Source organism: Pristis pectinata, chromosome 23 (genome assembly GCF_009764475.1).
Source record: "Pristis pectinata isolate sPriPec2 chromosome 23, sPriPec2.1.pri, whole genome shotgun sequence".
Lineage (NCBI taxonomy): Eukaryota > Metazoa > Chordata > Chondrichthyes > Rhinopristiformes > Pristidae > Pristis > Pristis pectinata.
This window is the reverse complement of record NC_067427.1, coordinates 12,529,064-12,549,096: the sequence shown is the minus strand read 5'-3', so window position 1 is coordinate 12,549,096 and position 20,033 is coordinate 12,529,064. Positions and strand designations below refer to the sequence as shown.

At 42.7% G+C, this 20,033-nt stretch overlaps 1 protein-coding gene across 1 annotated transcript in view; it reads right to left on the bottom strand.

The window, feature by feature from the left end:
• The window catches only part of LOC127582286 (hemicentin-1-like), a 260,770-nt gene that overhangs the window by 175,646 nt on the left and 65,091 nt on the right, over window positions 1-20,033 (bottom strand). The window contains 10 exon segments of the mRNA XM_052037463.1: window positions 1,104-1,260; window positions 4,344-4,456; window positions 5,525-5,669; window positions 7,313-7,440; window positions 9,743-9,838; window positions 10,789-10,983; window positions 11,094-11,252; window positions 11,922-12,035; window positions 13,074-13,201; window positions 19,294-19,438. Coding sequence (XP_051893423.1) covers window positions 1,104-1,260; window positions 4,344-4,456; window positions 5,525-5,669; window positions 7,313-7,440; window positions 9,743-9,838; window positions 10,789-10,983; window positions 11,094-11,252; window positions 11,922-12,035; window positions 13,074-13,201; window positions 19,294-19,438 — 1,380 coding nt within the window.

Genomic DNA, 20,033 nt, shown 5'->3' with positions numbered 1-20,033 from the left:
ATTGGGGAATTGATCAGAACAGATTAGGCGGCATGGTAGTGTAGAGGTGGCACGGTAGTGTAGCAGTTAGCGTAACGGTATTACAGCGCCAGTGGCCCGGATTCAATTCCCGCCACTGTCTGTAAGGAGTTTGTACGTTCTCTCCGTGTGACTGTGTGGGTTTCCTCCGGGTGCTCCAGTTTCCTCCCACATTCCAAAGGCATATGGGTTAGGAGCTGTGGGCATGCTATGTTGGCACCGGAAGAGTGGCAACACTTGCAGGCTGCCCCCAGCACATTCTCAGTAAAGCAAAATATGTATTTCACTGTGTGTTTCGATGTACGTGTGACTAATAAAGATATCTTATTTTAACGGTCGGGTCATGTGCAAAGCCCTGTAACATGGAACACCTTGTTGAACTTAACAACAAGACCTCATTTTATATGTTTTCTTCCCCCACAGACTCCAGCCTGGAAGAACTGAGAGGCCATCTATTGGTGAGCAGGAAGTTGTTTGCAGGAGGGACACGCTATAGAGTATGGAGAGAAGTGAAGGAGAGAGGAGATCTGAAGATACCACGGATTGGGGTGAGGGAGATCCCGTTTCAATCACAGGTTGGTGGCAATGGGGATGACATTCTGTCATGACAAATTAACTTGAGGGGCCGGGACAAGGTCCTCCCGCTCCTCATAGCCCACCATTTCCATAAAGACACCTGCTTTCTGCAGTCTCTTATGTCTTCATACGACTGCTTTCTGGATCTGATGGTTCTCACCTTTCCCCGACTGCTGAAAAACCATCCCACAGACATTGTGAAAATCTCTGTGAAAATCCTTTATAAGCATGTGGCCTTAGTAACTTTTTTAAATCACTAACCCATCTCCCAAGAGTTGATCAGTCTCCAGAGCCCACAACCTCCTCTGTTAAAACTAGAAGTGGACTCATTGAAGACAGGTTGGCTTCTAGGATCTGATATCAGGTTTCAGTTTCATCCACGCCCCTCTCGGGGATTAACATCTTTCCTCTGGAGCTTTTCTTCTGCAGCAAGTGTACTGTGGGTTTGACAAGGTGCGGATGGAAGTGCACAGACCTAATCCTGTCTATAACAATAGCAATCATCTTACTGTGAACAAATAGCTGGAGTTCTCTGCTGGCAAACCCCACAACATTGGAAGCAGTGCAGACATAGACTCCAGAGTCCTCTGGTGACGGAGCAAGAATCATGAGGCTCCCATTAGCATCAGTGCGGTACCGTGGCGCCCGTGGAAGCAGCTGCTCTCCCTCCTGGGTGTGCATGAAGAAAACAACAAATTCACAATCATTCAAAGTTTCAAAAGGATAGAAATATTTCTGACAGCAGTTCACGTATTCCTAGTGATTGGCCCCCACCTCCCTCTCACTGCCCCCCTCCCCTCCCCTCCCTGCCCTTCTTATCTCATGCATCATTTCCAAGCTAAGGAGAAAGCAGCTGACCAGCTCCAAAACCTGAAACAATGTACCAGCAAGTTTACTCTACTGTTAGCATCCTTGATGCAGGAAGGACCACTGTGTTTCACTCTTCCACTTCGGTTTTGTTATCAGGCTTTTCTGTAGGTCAGTCTGACTTCCATGGAGTTCCAATTGTTACATCTGATCAGCTGATGTAAAACTTCTCTACGTTCAGACCTCATGCCAAACTGCAGCCTCTAACCTAATAACTAACCCCTTCAATACACATCAGGTCCTTGGCTAGGTTATCCACCTAAACTGCCACTCTCTTGTCAGTTGTAATTACCCTGAGCAAGATGTGTTGGCGATATGAAAGAGAAATGGGAAATTCTTGGTGAGGAGGAGGGCAGGGGAGGGGAGAAATCTACTTCACATATTTCCCTCCCTTATGAGGAAGTACCTGTTACGTAATGTCAGCATTGGGAGTATGAAATGCTGGTGTTTGTACATTCTCCCTGTGTCTGCGTGGGTTTCCTCCCACATTCCAAAGAAGTACAGGTTAGGAAGCGTGGCGACACTTGCGGGCTGCCCCCAGAACACTCGACGCAATAGATGCATTTCACTGTGTGTTTCGATGTAACCAATAAAGAAATCTTATATAAAAAAAGTTCAGATGCATAATTCCTTGAAAGTAGAGTCACAGGTAGACAGGGTTGTAAAAAAGGCTTTTGGAATCCTGGCATTTATAAATCAAAGTATTGAGTATAGGAGTTGGAATGTTTTGGTGAGGTTGTATAAGTCATTGGTGAGACCAAATTTAGAATATTGTGTGCAGTTCTGGTCGCCGAACTACAGGAAGGATGTCAGTAAGATTGAAAGAGTGCAGAGGAGATTTACAAGAATGTTGCCGGGTCTTCAGGATTTGAGTTATAAGGAAAGATTGAGCATGTTAGGACTTTATTCCTTGGAGCGGAGAAGAATGAGGGGAGATATGATAGAGGTTTATAAAATGATGAGGGGCAGAGACAGGGTTAATACAAGTAGGCTCTTTCCACCTAGATTAGGAGAGATAAGTACGAGAGGACATGGCTTTAGGGTGAAAGGGGAAAGGTTTAGGGGGAACATTAAAGGGAACTTCTTCACTCAAAGAGTGGTGGGAGTGTGGAATGGGCTGCCATCTGATGTGGTAAATGCGGGCTCGCTCTTAACTTTTAAAAGTAAATTGGATAGATACATGGACGGGGGAGGTCTGGAGGGGTATGGGCTGGGGCCAGGTAAATGGGACTAGCTGAATAATGTTTCGGCACAGACTAGAAGGGCCGAATGGCCTGTTTTCTGTGCTGTAGTTTTTCTATGGTTTCTATGGTTTCCATATCTTAGAATCATAGTCATACAGCACAGAAACAGGCCCTTTAGCCCACCATGTCCATGACAACTGTTCTGCCCATCCACATTAAACCCACATGCCTACTTTATTCACCCAGTATCACTGCTCCTAGGTTACTTCCATATAGTGACGCTCCCCCTTCACTGCCCTGAACAATGTCCTTTAAGCTTCCATTCAAGATCACCCTCCACCCGTTCACACACCACTAACAATATCCCCGGGAAATCAATCTCAAAGATGAGACACAACAAACTAATTAATTCTTTTTAATTTCTCAGAGGGAAAAGCTGGAGACTAATTTTTTTTTATTTAGCTTTTACAAGGCCAGCATTGTTGCCTATCTTGTGGCAGAGAGTTCCAAAATTAAGGAACATCATTATGTAAGAAACACTCTTTCTTTAACACTCCTACAAGCTCCTTCTGTCTGTACAAGGCTTTGACTTCTCCCTCCAGCTTTGCTTCTCTGCTGCTGGTGAATTGAGGAGGTGAGAGGGGGACAGAATGAAAGAAGATGATGTTCAGCCATTAAGTTCAGCAGGCCCTCCATTTTCCAGTATTAATGGGCTTCTGCACTGACTATCCTTAAACATCAAGGCAAATACTTTGCTCCCTAAACAAACTCTTAACCTTTTTTAAAACCTCTTTCCGATCATTAACTTTCTTTGCCCAGGGAAGAAAACTCTAATTTCTCAAGACTCTCTTCACAACAGAAGTTTTCATATGTGTAGAGTCATAGAGATTCAGCATGGATAGAGCCCCTTCAGCCCAACGAGTCCATGCTGACCAGGAACCACTCATCTGGTATTGGTATTGGTTTATTATTATCACCTGTACTGAGGTACAGTGAAAAACTTGTCTTGCACACCGTTCATACAGGTCAATTCATTACACAGTGCAGTTACATTGAGTTAGTACAAAGTGCATTGAGGAAGTACAGGTAAAAACAATAACAGTACAGAGTAAAGTGTCACAGCTACAGAGGAAGTGCAGTACAGGTAGATAATAAGTGCAAGGTCACAACAAGGTAGATTGTGAGGTCAGAGTCCATCTCATCATATAAGGGAACCTTATCACAGAGGGATAGAAGGTGTCCTTGAGCCTGGTGGTACGTGCCCTCAGGCTCCTGCATCTTCTTGCATCTTCTTATTGCACTAATCCCCATGTTTTATTCTCCCCACATTCTCATCAACTCCCTCCAGATTCTTGGACTCACCCGGGGTAATTTATGGTGCCCAATTAATCTACCAACCCACACATCTTTGAGATGTGGGAGGGCACTGGAGCACCCGGGTGAAATTGGAACCTCTGCACAGAAAGCATCTGAAGTCAGGAATGAACCCAGGCCTCAGACACCTTGAGGCAGTGCCTCTAAATGCCGCACCACTACGTACATGTCTTTATGAAACTAACTTTCACCTTTCCCAAAGTCTACAGCACACTTTCTGTTTCAAATGTCCTCCTGATGTCTCTATAACGTGTTAACCAGTGTAAGAGACCTGGCACTTTGATTATTTATTTCCCAGAACTAGGTCCTGTGGTTAAGTCATACCTTGGACCAAACAACGGTTGGTTTTGGAACCCCACTAGATTCACAGAGCAGAGTAACAGGCACCTCCTCATCTGTGGTAAGGACAGTGTGACCACCTTTGATTGATGGAAGTACTGTAAAAATAAAATATATCCTCAAATATCATATACAGACAATTGACAGGAATAAATTATCATATAAAAAATACTCTGTATTTTGACCTGCAGAAATATGACGGGCCAAATAGGCTCTTTTTGTGGTGTATGTTGCTACAATTCATGCCTTTCTGTGCAATCAGTCTGCCTGGTTCTGCTTTATTAACTGACACCAAGGAGGTTTTCTGGTGCTGGGCACTGCAAATTTATCAATTGCTATCCTGGATAAATCATCCATGGGGTTTCAATCCTCCCTTTGTTGGGGAAAGCACTTTCCACCAGCATGTAAAATGCAGTGGCTCCCTTGCAGTCCCAGCTGAGGTTAGAAGTTATAGAGTCGCAGTCATAATCATATAATTTGGAGAGGCCTTCTATAATCATCAAGTACCTATTTGTACTAATGCTCCACTAATCCCATTTTATTCTCCCCAAATTCCCACCAATTCCCCCCAGATTCTACCACTCCCTACGCACGAGGGGTAATTTACAGAGGCCAATTAACCCACCAACTCCCATACATCTTTGGGGTGTGGGAGGAAATGGAGGATCCAGGGAAAGCCCACGTGGTCACAGAAAACACCTAAACCCTGCAGACAACACCAGTGGTCAAGGTTGATCCCAGGTCCCTGGGGCTGTGTAAAGAAATCAAGGGATACATGGTCGGTGTTGCAAAGCATCACTGGGGTAAAAGGTAAGGCATGCTCCTACGGATGGTGGAGAAGGCTAACTGGCCACCTCCCGCTTTGATTTCTTATATCCTTATGCCATATGCCACTGGGAGATACCCAGTGTAAAGTGCTTACTCATGCGTACAATGTATGAGATGACATGCATCTCATATCAGTTTTTGCACAGCCAGTTACTACCTAAGAAGACAATTCCGCATAGACTGGTGTTCATTCAGACCAAAAATCCTATAGGCCAATATTCATGGTCACACTGAGAACAGGTACGGACAACCACCTCATGAGAACTGGTATCACTGGAGCTGAAGCTGGACAGAAACTTTCATAAAATAATCTCTGCTTCCCTCTCCGTACTACTCACCATGTACACTCACTGTGATGGTTTTATTAACAGATCCCACTATATTGGTGATAGTGCACACATATCTCCCAGCATCTCCTTGTTCTGCCCTCTCAATATGGAAGCTGCCATCACTGCGGATTGACACGCGCCTGTCCAAGCTCAACTGCAGGGAAGGAAGAAGGGAGGAAATTCAGTATCACATCTCAGTATCAATAACTACAAATATCACATCTCTCCGTGCAAGGTTGATGGTGTAGGACTTGTTTCTTTATTTTGTCTTCCAGCTCTCCCTTCCCTTGTGATTTCTTTCCCTCTTACATTGTCAACTCCTCCTGTTAAGCATTTCTGATGCATGGAAACATGGAAAAACAGAAGCAGAGATAGGCCACCTGGCCCTTTGAGCCTGCCCCGTCATTCAGTACAATTCTGGCTGATCATCCATCTCAATACCATATTCTCGTTCTCACCCCACATCTCTTGATGCCTTTTGTATCTAGACATCTATTTGCCTCCTTTTGAAATATTTTCATAGTTTGGCCTCCTCTGTGGTAGAGGATTCCGCAGGTTCACTAAGTACTGACTGAAGAAACTCTCCTCATCTCAGTCTTAAATGCCTTACTCCATATCTCAAGACTGTGATCCCTCAATTTTGATCCCCAGCCAAGGAAACATCCTCCCTACATCCAGTCTATTTAGCCCTGATAGAATTTTATATGTTTCAATATGATCCCCTCTCATTCTTCTGAGCTTTAGCATTTAACAAGCCGTCTGATGCAGAGAAGCTCACGGGTAAATTTCCTCACATGACCTCCACACTTGATGTTTCCAAGCAGCAATGTTAATTGGTAATGTGGAACTAACATATTTCCCCTCCTCTAGCTACACATATGATGAATTTTTAAAACTGATGTTTCAGTATCTGGTAGATTGAACTTAATAACTGGGGCCATGGGCAAAAACTTAAATTGGCACCAGCATTTAAAACCAATGAACTTATTTAATTATGAAACAGACTTAATGTCCATATAGTATATAGAGTCATACAGAGATACAGCTTGGAAACCTGCCCTTTAGGACACTGAGTCTATGCTGACTATAAACCACCCATTTACATTAATTCTACATTAATATTCGTTGCTCCTAATCTTTATGCACTATGTCATTCAAACCAGAAGGTACAGGTGAGATTCTTGATCTGTGTGGAGTTGGCTGATCTCAGTAAGGACATCTATGTAGACTGCATTAACTAGATTGTTTACCCAGAGGCAGGGCCAGGTAATATCAGCCGGTGCTCTTTCACCTCTTCTGTAAGAGGTGGCTGTACTATAAAGCCTGTGTGCAGATATTGGGTAAATGGAAGGAGGTTTAACTGTGACCTTCCAAATTATCAGTCCCCAAGACCCATTCTAACACCATTTCCAATGTTTCTAATTTTCCAGTCATTATTTCTCCCTCATGCAGTCTCCTATGTCTTACACCATCACTACAGGAAGCCTACTTCTAAACCATAGGCGATTTTTCCTCTCTCCAGCCACCATCAACTGTGCTAAGTTTGCTAATGTGACTCCTCTTTCTGGAGGGAAATATCATCATTTTCTTTCACTGCACCCTGTGTCAACCCAAAGGAGATTGTAGAAAAGAAAGATTCCTTCAGCAGGAACAAAAAGCAGCCATGAGGTAATTAACAATTAACAAGGGGTTCAGCCTTTGATCTCTAAGCAGTTGAAAGCACAATGCTGGGGTCATTCTACATTGAATCTACAAGAATCATTCCAAGCTGAGAAATGTCTCCAAAAACAAACTCACCAGCTGGTTGTCTTTTAACCAGTAACGTTCGGGGTAGGGATTACCTGCCAGGATCACACATGGCAATGTCAACGACCGACCTTCCAACACACTGATGATTGGGGCACTTTCTACCACTTCAGGCATAACTTAAATGGAAACAGAATATTGAAGTGGCAGATTTTATATGTGCATTCATAACACAATCAGTTCAGAATGTCACTATCAATTAAACAGATTTTCATCAGTAAATTCCAGCATCCAACTAGACAGGAAGTACATTGATTTTACTCATGTCTCAATCCTCACACTGGACCCCCTTGTCCCCGTAGTCTCCTCATTGCTTCTCTTCTGAACATGGCCTTGAACCAGGCCACTCTATGGAACCACACAGGGATTGCTATATAACAAATAGCTTAATGACAGCGCACTACTGTATAGTAAAACAATCAGAATCTATTTGATTATTCTTGTAACCCAAAAATATAGTGATTAGAAATTTGTCCTTGAGTACATGTTTAGCAGCGTGTGTACATTATAATACACTTCCAAAATCTGGCCAATAAAACTTTGTTTTCGAGGTGAAGTCCAAACCAGGCCTACAATTATTTTACACGTTTAGAGCACACAACCAAGGAAAAACTTCTGTTCCACAACGTGAAGCAACCAGGGTATCAAGTGACTCAGGCTCCAGTTTTTAACATTTGGCCTATCCCATACGTGAAATATGTTGTGTCTTAAGACAGACAGAACAGGAATATGTCCCCATCCCCTTTCTGCCCAAGTCATCCCTTAAATTTGTAGCTCCCCCACCAGAATTAGAGTCATAGAGTATCACAGCATGGAAATAGGCCCTTCAGCATAGCAACCTCCCTGCCAGTCCCAGTTGCCCATGTTTGGCCCATAACCCTCCAAGCCCCTCCCCTCCATGTACCTATCCAAATGCCTCTTAAATGTTGCAATTGTACCCGCCTCGACCACTTCCTCTGGCAGCTCATTCCAGGTACTCACTACCCTCTGTGTAAAGAAGTTACCTCTGAGGTCTCTTTTAAATCTCTCCCCTCCTATCTTGTATCTGAGCTCTCTAGCTATAGACTCCCCAACCCTGGGGAAAGGACCATGACCATCCACCTTATCCATACCCCTCATTCTCCTACGCTCCAAGGAATAAAGATCCAGCGTGGCCAACCTCTCCCTATAACTCTGGCCGAAATTCTGCAGGAATTTAAATATTCATGCTTTGCATTTACCAGAACAAATGGAAAAGACAGGATAGTTAGGAATGGATTTACAACAGAGAATAAAGCTACTCCCTTTCATCAGTGAAAAGGCTGGCCTATTTTAGATCTGCATGTAGAGTACATGTACTGGTGAAGCTGGAGAATGAGGTACAAATATTCCACATGCAATAATCTTCCTAAATGTAATTGTGTGTAACTGTGTGCAATTCTTCCTGTGTTGCAGTCACACCATCATTCTACCCAAATTATTATCAATCCTTAGTTTGGCCACAGTTGGAACACCAGATAGAGTTCTGCCCACTCAGTTACAGAAAGGACAGAGCAGTAATAAAGAAGATGCTGTGCTGATTCACTGGGACATTACCACTAATGAGGGGTTTGTACTCAAGATGTTAGGGGCAGCACAGTGGTACAGCCAGTAGGGCTGCTACCTCATGACTCCATTAACCCAGGTTCAATCTTAACCTCTGGTGCTGTCTTTCTGAAGATTGCACATTCTCCCTGTGACCACATGGGTTTCTTGATGTGCAGATTGGTGGGTTAATTTGCCACTGTAAATTGTCCTTGGTGTGGAGATGAGTGACAGGATCCAAGAACAGTTGAAGGGAATGTGGGGAGAATAAAATGGATTGGGTTTGGTTTGTGTAAACATGAGAGTTTGATGGTCGGCATGGATTCCTTGGGCCCAAGAGCCTGTTTCCGTGCTGCATCTCTTGATGACACTATCTTCACTAGAACTGAGAGTGCCCCATTAGGGTCATCAAGATTTTGAACAGTTCTGTTTGGATGAACAGGGCTTGCTTGTTTATACTGGCCAGTGTGTCGGGAAAAGGCAGGAATAAATTTAAGGCAATCAAAAAGAGCAAAAAGTGATGTTAAAGAAAAGTCCCTCACACAAACATTCAAGAAAATATGGAATTTTCTGCACCAAGCATTGTTGAAGCAGAAGCCAAAAAAATCTTGAAATTAATGGACCTATTTTAAAAATATAGAAAAGTTAGGGAGAACGACGCAGGAGAAATGGATTAGGTCTTACTTTGTCAGAGGGGTCTCGGTCCTGAAATGTTTCTCTTTCAACAGATGCTGGGTGACCTGCTGAATGTTTCCAGTGTTTTCTGTCTTTATTTTAACAGGTCCTTCATGTGGAAGGAAAAGAAATGCTGGAAAAAGCCCAACGGGCCAAACTATTTCTTCACATTCTGTGACTCACCAAGACCGGTGACGGTCAGTGTCACCTCTGCACGGATCACTCCAAATTGGTTCTTCGCCTCACAGATATACCTGGCTTCATCATCCAGCCACACATCTGTAGATTGGAAAGAGCAAGTATAAGTCCAGCTGGGAGGAGAAGCTAATCCTGGCACCACAGCACGTCATGTGGCAGCTTTAACCTAAGACTATTATGATGTGTAATCACTGCTAAATGGAGTCTGCTATCTCTATAGCAAACCACACGGTGTTAGCCATAGAAACACCTCTTGTGACTTCAGTCAGTATTCCGCCTGTTTTTTTCCATTTTTGTCCAAGCTGTTTTCAGGGAATGGAACTGTTAATAGGATGGAGCACTGTGTGTAAGTATAAAGATCTCACATGAAATGAGTTCAAAACTAACTCAGCTTATTTTCTTACATCATTCCCTCTCTTGGGTTCCATGTAAATATTCAAAGAGTTCAATAACTTGTCTTCTAAGCTTCTCTCTAATAGAGTGTTTTAATTTGAAGAAGATTTTCATTTCAAATTGCCTTCTACTTGTGCTATGTTGTCTGACCTACTTAAGGCACAAAATTGTAATCACCTGTCGGTTTAGAAAGCAGGATGAAAATGTTTAATGGTCCTGATAAAATCAGGTTACCTAAAACATTCACTTCCCCACCACCAGCCCACTGTGGCTCAAGTGCAAAAATGCTCTGCAGCCACTTACAAAACCTTCTTTGACAGCACTTCTCAATTACACAAGCATTGCCTCATGGAAGAACAAAGGAAGCAGGCAAATAGAATCATCACCACCAGCATTTTACCCTCCAAGTCACAAATAATTCTGGCTTCGAAATACATCACTTTTCTTCATCACTGGGTTTAAAACCTGGAGTTCACCACCTAACAGCCCTGTTGGAGTCCCTTCCTCACACCAACTGCGAGAAGGAAGCAGCTCACCACAAGCTTCTCACAAGCAATTAGGGAATGGCAATAAATATTGGCCTTGCCAACAACACCTACACTCCAAGAATAAATGAGTTAAAAACAGCCTTTACTTACTCTCAATAAACAAGCTGCCGGACTCCAGTTGACTAACAAGGCTCATCGAATCAGATTTGGTGAAAATGGGCTGTCCGTCAGGTCGTTGCCATGTGATCTGTGGAGTGGGATACCCTTCTGCACTGCAAGGCAACGTCACATTCTTACCAATAGCCACGGAGACATCAGAGGGAGCCTCTGAAAACAGAGGGGCAGCTGAGGAAAAGAAGGCAAGTTTACATTAGAGGGAGCATATTACCACCCAAGATATCATCAATAAACAACCACCAAAGACTGCCACCGAATCATTTTGCAGGATAACTTACAACCAACATCTAAAGTGACCACAGCAGCAGAGGTGCCTGCTTCATTTGTTGCCACGCAGGTATACTCTCCAGCATCCATCTCCTGCACATCCATTATCATCATTGTTCCTTGAAAGAGATCAACTTTTGCAAATGGTACCAGGGTCATCTCCAAATCACCTGCTCAGCACAAAGTAATAACACCATTAGTGCACATCAAGTTTGTCTTTCATAAGAAAACATCTTGGAGCAATAAACCTATCAAGATTGAAGTCATTTTTCCTCTTCAGCTCTTGCTGCTGTTAAAAAGGGAGGCTCTCAGCTTGGGACCATTCTTTTCTTTGTGCCTGTTCAGAAAAGTTCCTGATTCTAAATAGTGACACGGCAAAGATTGGGAATTCTGAGCAGCAGCACACTGAATTCATGTTTCAACATTCCAAAGATTACATAACCCCGGGTAATTCTGTGCTATTCCCATTGTCCTGCGCAATACCACGTCTACCACTCCATGTAGTTTCACAGGATCAGCCAAGATCTTGTAGATTAGTAGAGCAGGTTCCAGGGGTTGGATGATCTAGTCCAGCTTCTATTCCTTATCCTCTCATGACCAACTAATACTGTACTTCATCACAGTCCTGAACAATGGGGCATACCTCCCGTGACCTTGTGTACCTTCAACATTTGAAGGGTATCACCTGCCCTTGGTATCGCTAGTTGTAAGACTACCTTGTTCAACATGCCTGGCAGAGCACACAAGGTACCGCATTTTCAGTGATACACATGTGCTGTCATGCTCACTCTGTTGTCCGCCTAATGGCTGTGATGTGGCATCTAGGAAATTCTAAGTACCTTTGTACCATTTGACCTCGGGCTGAGGGACCCCTGTGGCTTGACATTCCAGCAATGCCACCTCAGTGACCACAGCGAGCACCATTGGATTCAGCGCAGAAATTGTGGGCGTCTCTGCAGATTCACAAAAACAATTATGTTAGGAAAGCCTATGTATTGCAAGAACTCGGGACAAAAGATGACATCACTCCCTGCATTCTGATATATTGTTTAAAAGTATTGGAAGTACTTGCTTTCCTGATAGAACATAGAACATACAGCACAGTACAGGCCCTTCAGCCCACAATGATGTGCCAATATTTTATCCTGCTCTAAGATCTATCTAACCCTTCCCTCCCACATAGCCCCCTATTTTTCTATCATTCATGTGTCTATCTAAGAGTCTCTTAAATGTCCCTGATATATCTGCCCCCACAACCTCTGCCGGCAGTGAGTTCCACACACCCACCACTCTCTGTGTAAAAAACTTACCCCTGACATCCCCCTTATACCTTCCTCCAATCACCTTAAAATTATGTCCCCTTGTGTTAGCCATTGTCGCCCTGGGAAAAAGTCTCCGACTGTCCACTCAATCTATGCCTTTGTCGTCTTGTACACCTCTATCAAGTCACCTCTCATCCTCCTTCTCTCCATAGAGGAAAGCCCTAGCTCGGTCAACCTATCCTCATAAGACATGCTCTCCAATCCAGGCAACATCCTTGTAAATCTCCTCTGCACCCTCTCTAACGCTTCCACATCCTTTCTATAATGAGGTGACCAGAACTGAACACAATACTCCAAGTGTGGTCTGACCAGACTTCTATAGAGCTGCAACATCACCTCGCGGCTCTTGAACTCAATATCCCGACTAATGCAGGCCAACACTCCATACGCCTTCTTAACAACCCTATCGACCTCCGTGGCAACCTTGAGGGATTTATGGACGTGGACCCCAAGATCCCTCTGTTCCTCCACATTGCTAAGAGTCCTGCCATTAACCTTGATTATAACTACAAATGCACAAGAAAGATAAAGAGATCAATACATACTGACGCAATAAAACCCTAAAGCCATTAAATCAAATGTACTTACAATCAGGCCCCTCACTCTCTGTCTGAAGCTCTATGTGACAGCAGTTGCAATTCCAGGTGCATCCCCCATTTGCCCCCTTACCTGTGTACTTGAGTATTGCTTCGTCCTGGGCTGTTCCAACCGTATTTGATGCAAGGCAGATATAGCTCCCTGCATCCTCGGGGACAGCGTCCTTCAGTATCAAAGTACCATATTCACTGATGGAGAATCTGAGATAATATTAATAATGGTGTATTAAGAAGGCTGAACTCTGGCTAAACTATATTTATTACTATTATAATTTCTTATTCTAGATTGATTTCCAGATACTTTTGCAAAGTGGGTATATCACACTTGTCCAATAAATGGAATGGCCACATATAGAAATACACTACTGATATCGTGATGGAGTACTCTCTGACTACAGGACATAAGTGTGAGTATGGACTGACTGGGCAGTTGTCAGGAAACTCCAGATATAGGGTGAGCTGACTTTGCTGAGCTAGATTTTAAATATTTGCTTCACAAATTGGATGTCCAATAAATCGTGTTCCAGAAGTGCCATCTTGTACCCTCCTCACCCAACTACAGAGTAAGCAATTTCTCTCTGCAGACTTCAACGGAGTTCAGAACTTCAAGTGCAGAGCATTCTCCTTCAGAATGCTCAAAAACTGGGACTTTCTATTACAGTTAGATAGCAAAGGTTTCCTTTCCAGGAGAGTGCAAGTTATGGGCTGTAAAGGTTACAGAATCATGGGATCCTACAGTGCAGGAGGAGGGCATTTGGCCCAACATGCTTTTGGAGCAAGCTATCCAGTTGGTCCTGTTCCTCACATTTTTCTCAATATCTGCCAACAGGTCGTCTTCAAATACATGTTCCATTAACCTATGGAATTAGATTCCACCACAGTAATGCCTGGGGATCCAGTTCCAGCAAAGTCTTCATGCTCAGACTCAATTCTGTGGAGCCTTGTCTCCAGTGCTCTAGGCAAGGCAGCTGTATTTTACAGGGAATCTACAGGAGTAATGTGGGAAATAGAGTGTTGACAGTACCACCCAAAATGCTACGTGGTCATAAGATAAATTAAAACCCTCTCTCCTTCAGATACATCATGTGAATTTGCCATTCTCTCAGCTGAGGGCCAATAGCACTGATAGTGCAACACACAAAATGCAGGAGAAACTCAGCAGGTCAGGCATCATCTATGGAGAGAAATGGAAAGTTGATGTTTCAGGTCGAGACCCTTCATCTGGACTGGAGAGTGCATCCAGTTCCTCTCAGATACAAATACTATCTTCTACAGGACTTCATTCAGTAAACTTCCTCAGAATGCCGAAGATTACAAAAAACTGCCAATGGTTAAATAAATGAAGCTCCATTTGAAAAAATAAATTTTCATGCTAAGACCAACTGTTCCCACTGCGATGGCCAGACTGACACACCAGCCATGTCGTCTTCTGGAAAAGACAGAAACACAGAAGAAAAGCCCCAGACAAACAAAAGAAAAAAATTAACTTTGGAAAATTCCTTTCACACTCTCACAATCAAAGGGATCATGTCATCAAATGGTCCGTAAGAGGTGGATAACTTATGGTAACACAATGCATTCGCTTCTCTCTCTGTTCTATTTCTTCATTACGCTGTGGGATTTGTACATAGTCTGCCTTTCTTCCTTTGACTGGAACACAGATTTGCAATGAGACAACTGCTAAACTGTTTGGCCAATCAACAATCTGAAGTCATTTAACTCAGTCTAGTCTCAACCTCTGGTGGACCCAGGCAGCTGGGTTGGAATAATTTTCAGTTTGATTTAATGCTCAAAAAAAAATACAGTCATAAAAGGAGGGCCAACAACTAAAACAAAAGTCACTTATTTTGGATGAGTGTTACAAATGTGCCCATTCTGCTAATAAAGAACCAGTAGCTTTACTCATAGCTAAAGTTAGATATAATTATTCTGAAGTATGAACATATCCACGTTATTAACATAGCAGAAACAATAATCCCCAGATATTGTTCCTGGCAACAGAGCAACTATATTTAGAGTAACTCACAGGTAAATGTTTAATTCATTACCAAAAATAATTTCCTTCTATCCCCATAATTTTCAGTTTTACTAATTCGCCATCTTTACTTAATTATCATAAACAAATATTTTTTATTGGCTAACTTTAATTATTTTCACTGGTTGCTTTATTAGCCTCATTTCTTTAGGGACTGCTGTTTTTATTAGCCAACCTCTCTTTAAGTGAATTGTTTTTTTTGGGGCTCTTATACTTTGCTGATTTGAGTTCTTACATTCCATACAACCACGTTAAGCATGGTGTAAGGGCCCTTTACATGTGTGCAAGGATCCTTTACATGTGTGCATGTGCCTGTTTTTAGTATAACTTGAGAAAAAAAGGTTCCTTAGTTTCTCTTCATCTATCTTTGGTTTACATTTTCCAAACAGACAGAAAGGGGCCTAGACTGCTACCAAATGTAAAGCTCACATATATAAGAGTTGGATCAGAATTTGATAGAAAATGCTTGTACCTCTGCACTAAACTGGCAGCAACTCTCCACATTCCCTTGCAGATACTGAGGTCCCAAACTTGCAAGCCGTTCTACGCTGGGATTTTACTCAAAAGTGCTCTTATGGTTTCTCATGAAGTCCAGCAGCGAGGCATGAACTTGCTGCTTTATCTCAAGGCTTACGATGGGGAACTTACAGATTGAATCTGTGGCCATAGATTTCAATGGAGAAATCACTGCACTGGAGAAGGGCAAGTACTAGTTAACATAGGTTGAGGAGAGTAAGGGGAGGCCAGGGTGAAGGCAGCAGCAGCAGTCACTGATGTTTCTACTGGGACTCAAGGGGACCCTCCTGCTCTTCCTGGCCTCCCTACAATAACTTACAATTTACCTGTCCAGGGCGGTTTCCAGTCTGTAGCTCGTGAATCTGGTCAAAGAGTATGCAGTGTAAGAATTTTGTTCAAAGATGACTTGTGAGAGTCTATTGTATATCACAGGCTGCAAAGTTACACCTTAAATGTGGCCAACACAAAAACAAGCAGCTACTTAAAAAGATACCCTTATGACTTCTGTGATTCAATGAGGGTGACAGAGAGTAACTGGAGGCATTACTGGGCACTAATGAAATCAAGACACAAGAGACTGCAGATGCTGGAATCTGGAGCAACACGCAAGATTCTGGAGGAACTCAGCGGGTCAGGCAGCATCAGTCCCGATGAAGGGTCTCGACCCAACACGTCAACTATCCACTTCCCTCCGTAGATGTTGCCTGACCCATTGAGTTCTTATAGCATCTTGTGTGTTGCTGGTGAAGTCAAGCAGTATGTGGCTAGGACAGCAGAATGTTGAGGTAGAAATTCAACCATACTGTTATTGAACGGCAGAGTAGGTTCAAGGAACTATATAGGATAATCCTGTGCTTACATTTACCATTTTATGCTTGCTGATGTCAATGAGAGGCTGTTAACATCCTGTTACTATTAACATTAGCAGTTAAAAATAAGCCCCATAATGTATAGGAAGCAGTCAATCATTAATTTGCCAATGGGACTGTTTTCCTGCGAAATCAATAATAAATACTGCTCAAATTGCTCTGTGTTGCACTGTAATAATCAAAGGTTCCATGCAGTAGAAGCAATAATCCTGCCTTCACTTATATTGATCTGACCCAGGTGAAACTGCGAAGAGACCTTATCAAAATTCAGCTCAGGTGAACCAGGCAAGATCAACCTTCCCACCACTGACAAACCAATGCAATTCAGATCAAATAAATTAAGACTGCAAATCAAATGTCAATTAAACCAAGAAGTTTTTCACATTTTACTTCTTTTCTAGGTAACTAATTGAAACGCATTGAAATAGAAACTCCATCCCTGCAATTGACCTGAGTTCCTGTATCCCTTAATTTCTAGTCCATTGCCACTTGATTCAAGAAGGGAATCTCACCCAACTGACAGACTTGAATGCTCTTTTCCTGGCTAACATCATGAGATCTATATTCAGTGAGACTCATTCTTTTCACAGAATAGAATCAAAGAAAATTTACAGTACAGAAGGAAGCCACTTGACACATCTTGTCTGAGCCCATTAAGAAAGAACCATCCAACTTAATCCCACCTTCCAGTAAGAGGTCTGCGGCCCTTCCCCTTGTGGCTCTTCAAGACCACATCAAAGTATTGCTTAAATATGAGGTGGGTTTTTGCCTCTACCATGGCAGTAAGCTGCAGACCCTTACCACCCCCATCTCCCATCTAATATCTCTACCAATTACTTTAAATCTATTCCCTCAACTAAGGGAAGTAAATCCTTCCTACTTCCTCTCTCTAGGTCCTTCAGAATTATATACAACTCAATTAAGTCTCCCGTCAGCCTCTGTTCCAAAGAAAACAACCTTGGCTTATCCAATCTTTCCTCTTGGTTACTTTTAAGTGAAAAGTTTATGTTGGCACTGGGCCAGTTCGAGATTACAAATCTTGAGAGAAATCCCATTAAAAGGAGACAGTGTCAAAATGCCATTCTTCCCAAGTTCCTTGGCACGAGTAACAATATTGCTTTAATATGTTTGGAAACAACTTGCATCAATTCTTTTCTCTGGTGGTTCATTTGATGACTTCCTCAATTTGACAGGGCCTGATAATGTAGAGGAACATATAGATCATCTCTCTCCTGACTGTTAGTTGGCTGCATCAAGGACTGGAGGCTTTATAGATCATTGAACTGCTATCCATTTTCATGATGAGCAAACACTATATATTGCTAGACCCCTTTGGGAGTGGTGGGAAGAAGGGGGAGGTGATGGGGCAGATTAGACCAAAGATGAGATGATAGTTTGGCTTTTTGTTGTTAACTGTCTCTTGTGAAAACATTGGAAATCTCATTAACCTTTATTATTAATGCCGTCACTTACTGAAGTAACTGGGAATAAAGTTGATTTTCTTTCACCAAAGTGTACTAAAGAGGGCACTGTCCAATCCAAAGGCTAGAGAGAGAATAATAATGTTCCTACAGAAAATATGAATCTTGTCTTCAGGGTACTTTCACATCCTGCAAATTAATTAAACGTGGCTGGAAAAATTACTTTCTTCTTGTTATTTTGCTTCATAAGGATCCTGGACATGAAACATTAACTTGGTTTCTCTCTCCACGGATGCTGCCTGACCTGCTGAGTGTTTCCAGCATTTTCTGCTTTTATTTCAGATGTTCAGCCAATACAGTTTTTTTGATTTCTTAAGTACCATTAATGATGGGAATCCAAAGTTCAGCTATAAAAACAAATAAATTCATGTCTGCCAACTTTAAGTCCAGGCACTTCTCTCTAGCTTAGAGAAATAGTTATTACACATGATCAATCTCAAGCATCTCCCTATGACATTCAACAGCACCACTGTTGCAGGGCCCCTACCATTAATTTGACCAGACTCTTGACTCAGCCCTATATGGGGCACAGTATCTATTAATACTCCAGTACACTTTTAATTCTCTTTTTTTAAGATATTACTTGAAAATGTAATAAAATTTCCAGTGAACTTAGTGTGTTTAGAAGGAGCATAGGAAAATGGGCCCAGATAAGTTTAAAGTGAGTGCAGGAAACAGGAGCCCGTTGAGTTTAAAGGGAGTGCAGCGAACTGAGCCATGTTAAATTTAAAGGGAACAATGGAGGCAGAGGCCCAGTGAGTTTAAGAGGAGAGCAGGATATCAGGCCTTGGTGAACTTAGAGGGAGCACAAGAAACATCACCCGGTCAGCCAAGTGCAGAAACCATCAGGATTTCCAAACAATGGGGAAGCAGATTAATGCAGTTTTACTATAATTAAGTTACTGGACAAGCAGCCAGAGTTCTGGCCCACTGATTCAGTGACATGAGTTTGAATTCCACAATGGCAATCCAGGTAGAAATAAAAATCTGGAACTGGTCTCCCTGTGTCTCCTCTTCCAGCCCTATTCTGTTTCAATGTCTCCTTCTTCTAATCAAAGGAGAGCAAAGTGCATTCTGTTCAATCTCTCCTCATAAAACAAACTCCCCAACACAGGAATTAATCTGGTGAACCTTTGTGGTATTCTCAGCAAGAGTTGCTGCCTGATATTTCTTTCCGGGTTGAGTCAATTCCATTACTTCCCCTCTGGCAAGAGATGAGCAAGGCCAACAACATCCCCAGTCTGGTCCAGCTGACTGATGGGGGCTGTTACCCTCTGAGCCTTTGGGAGAAATCATTCAATCATACCTGTTTAATTTGATCACTCAGTGTGAGACACATCAAACCTCCTCCTCTGTTCCAACGCCTGAAATGAGAAGCTCCAACTCCCTCACCTGTCATTGCTCGTCACAAATGCACCCTCACGGATCCAGGCCACTCCGGGATCAGGATAACCAGCTCCTACAATGCAGTCAATGTGGACCTCTGCTCCCCTTGAGAAGATCTGTGAGCTGGGATTCACAGAAACACGTGGGGCCTCTGCAAATGAGGACACAAAAGAAAAGCCTGAAGAATAATTGTCTCCACTTGCAATGTAAAAGTCAGTCCCCTCACAAGTGCCCGCAGAACTGCTAAATATCCTCCATCATTTTCTGTTTTTATTTCAGATTTCCAGCATCTGCTGTCTTTTGCTTTGGATTCACACTTTCCATCAACAAATGTTTCTCCATTATCAGAGTCCTGGGGCTACAGTCATGGGGACGGGGCAAGATACCCTTGAGGTCCACAACAATATCCATGTTAACGTTATTCAATGGATTGGAAGACTGCCCAGTGGGAGGTGGCTTCCCATCCTGGCCCAAGAGACAAAGGTCCACCACTCTCTAAACCAGAAGGATGGTTACAACAAACTTCCAAGCACCCAAGAGAGGTTTAATAATGATGATGATCTGATCATTTCTCCCAAAGGGTATTCAAAAGCTCGGTTTGGATTTTCATCCTTTCTGACTCTTAGATATCCAGCATTTAGTTTTCATTTCAGATTTCCAGCATTTGCACTTTTCTATTTTATTTAACATCACAGTGACGTGGACTTGGTTATGTGTCAAACACGGGAAAACTTGCTCTATTTCTC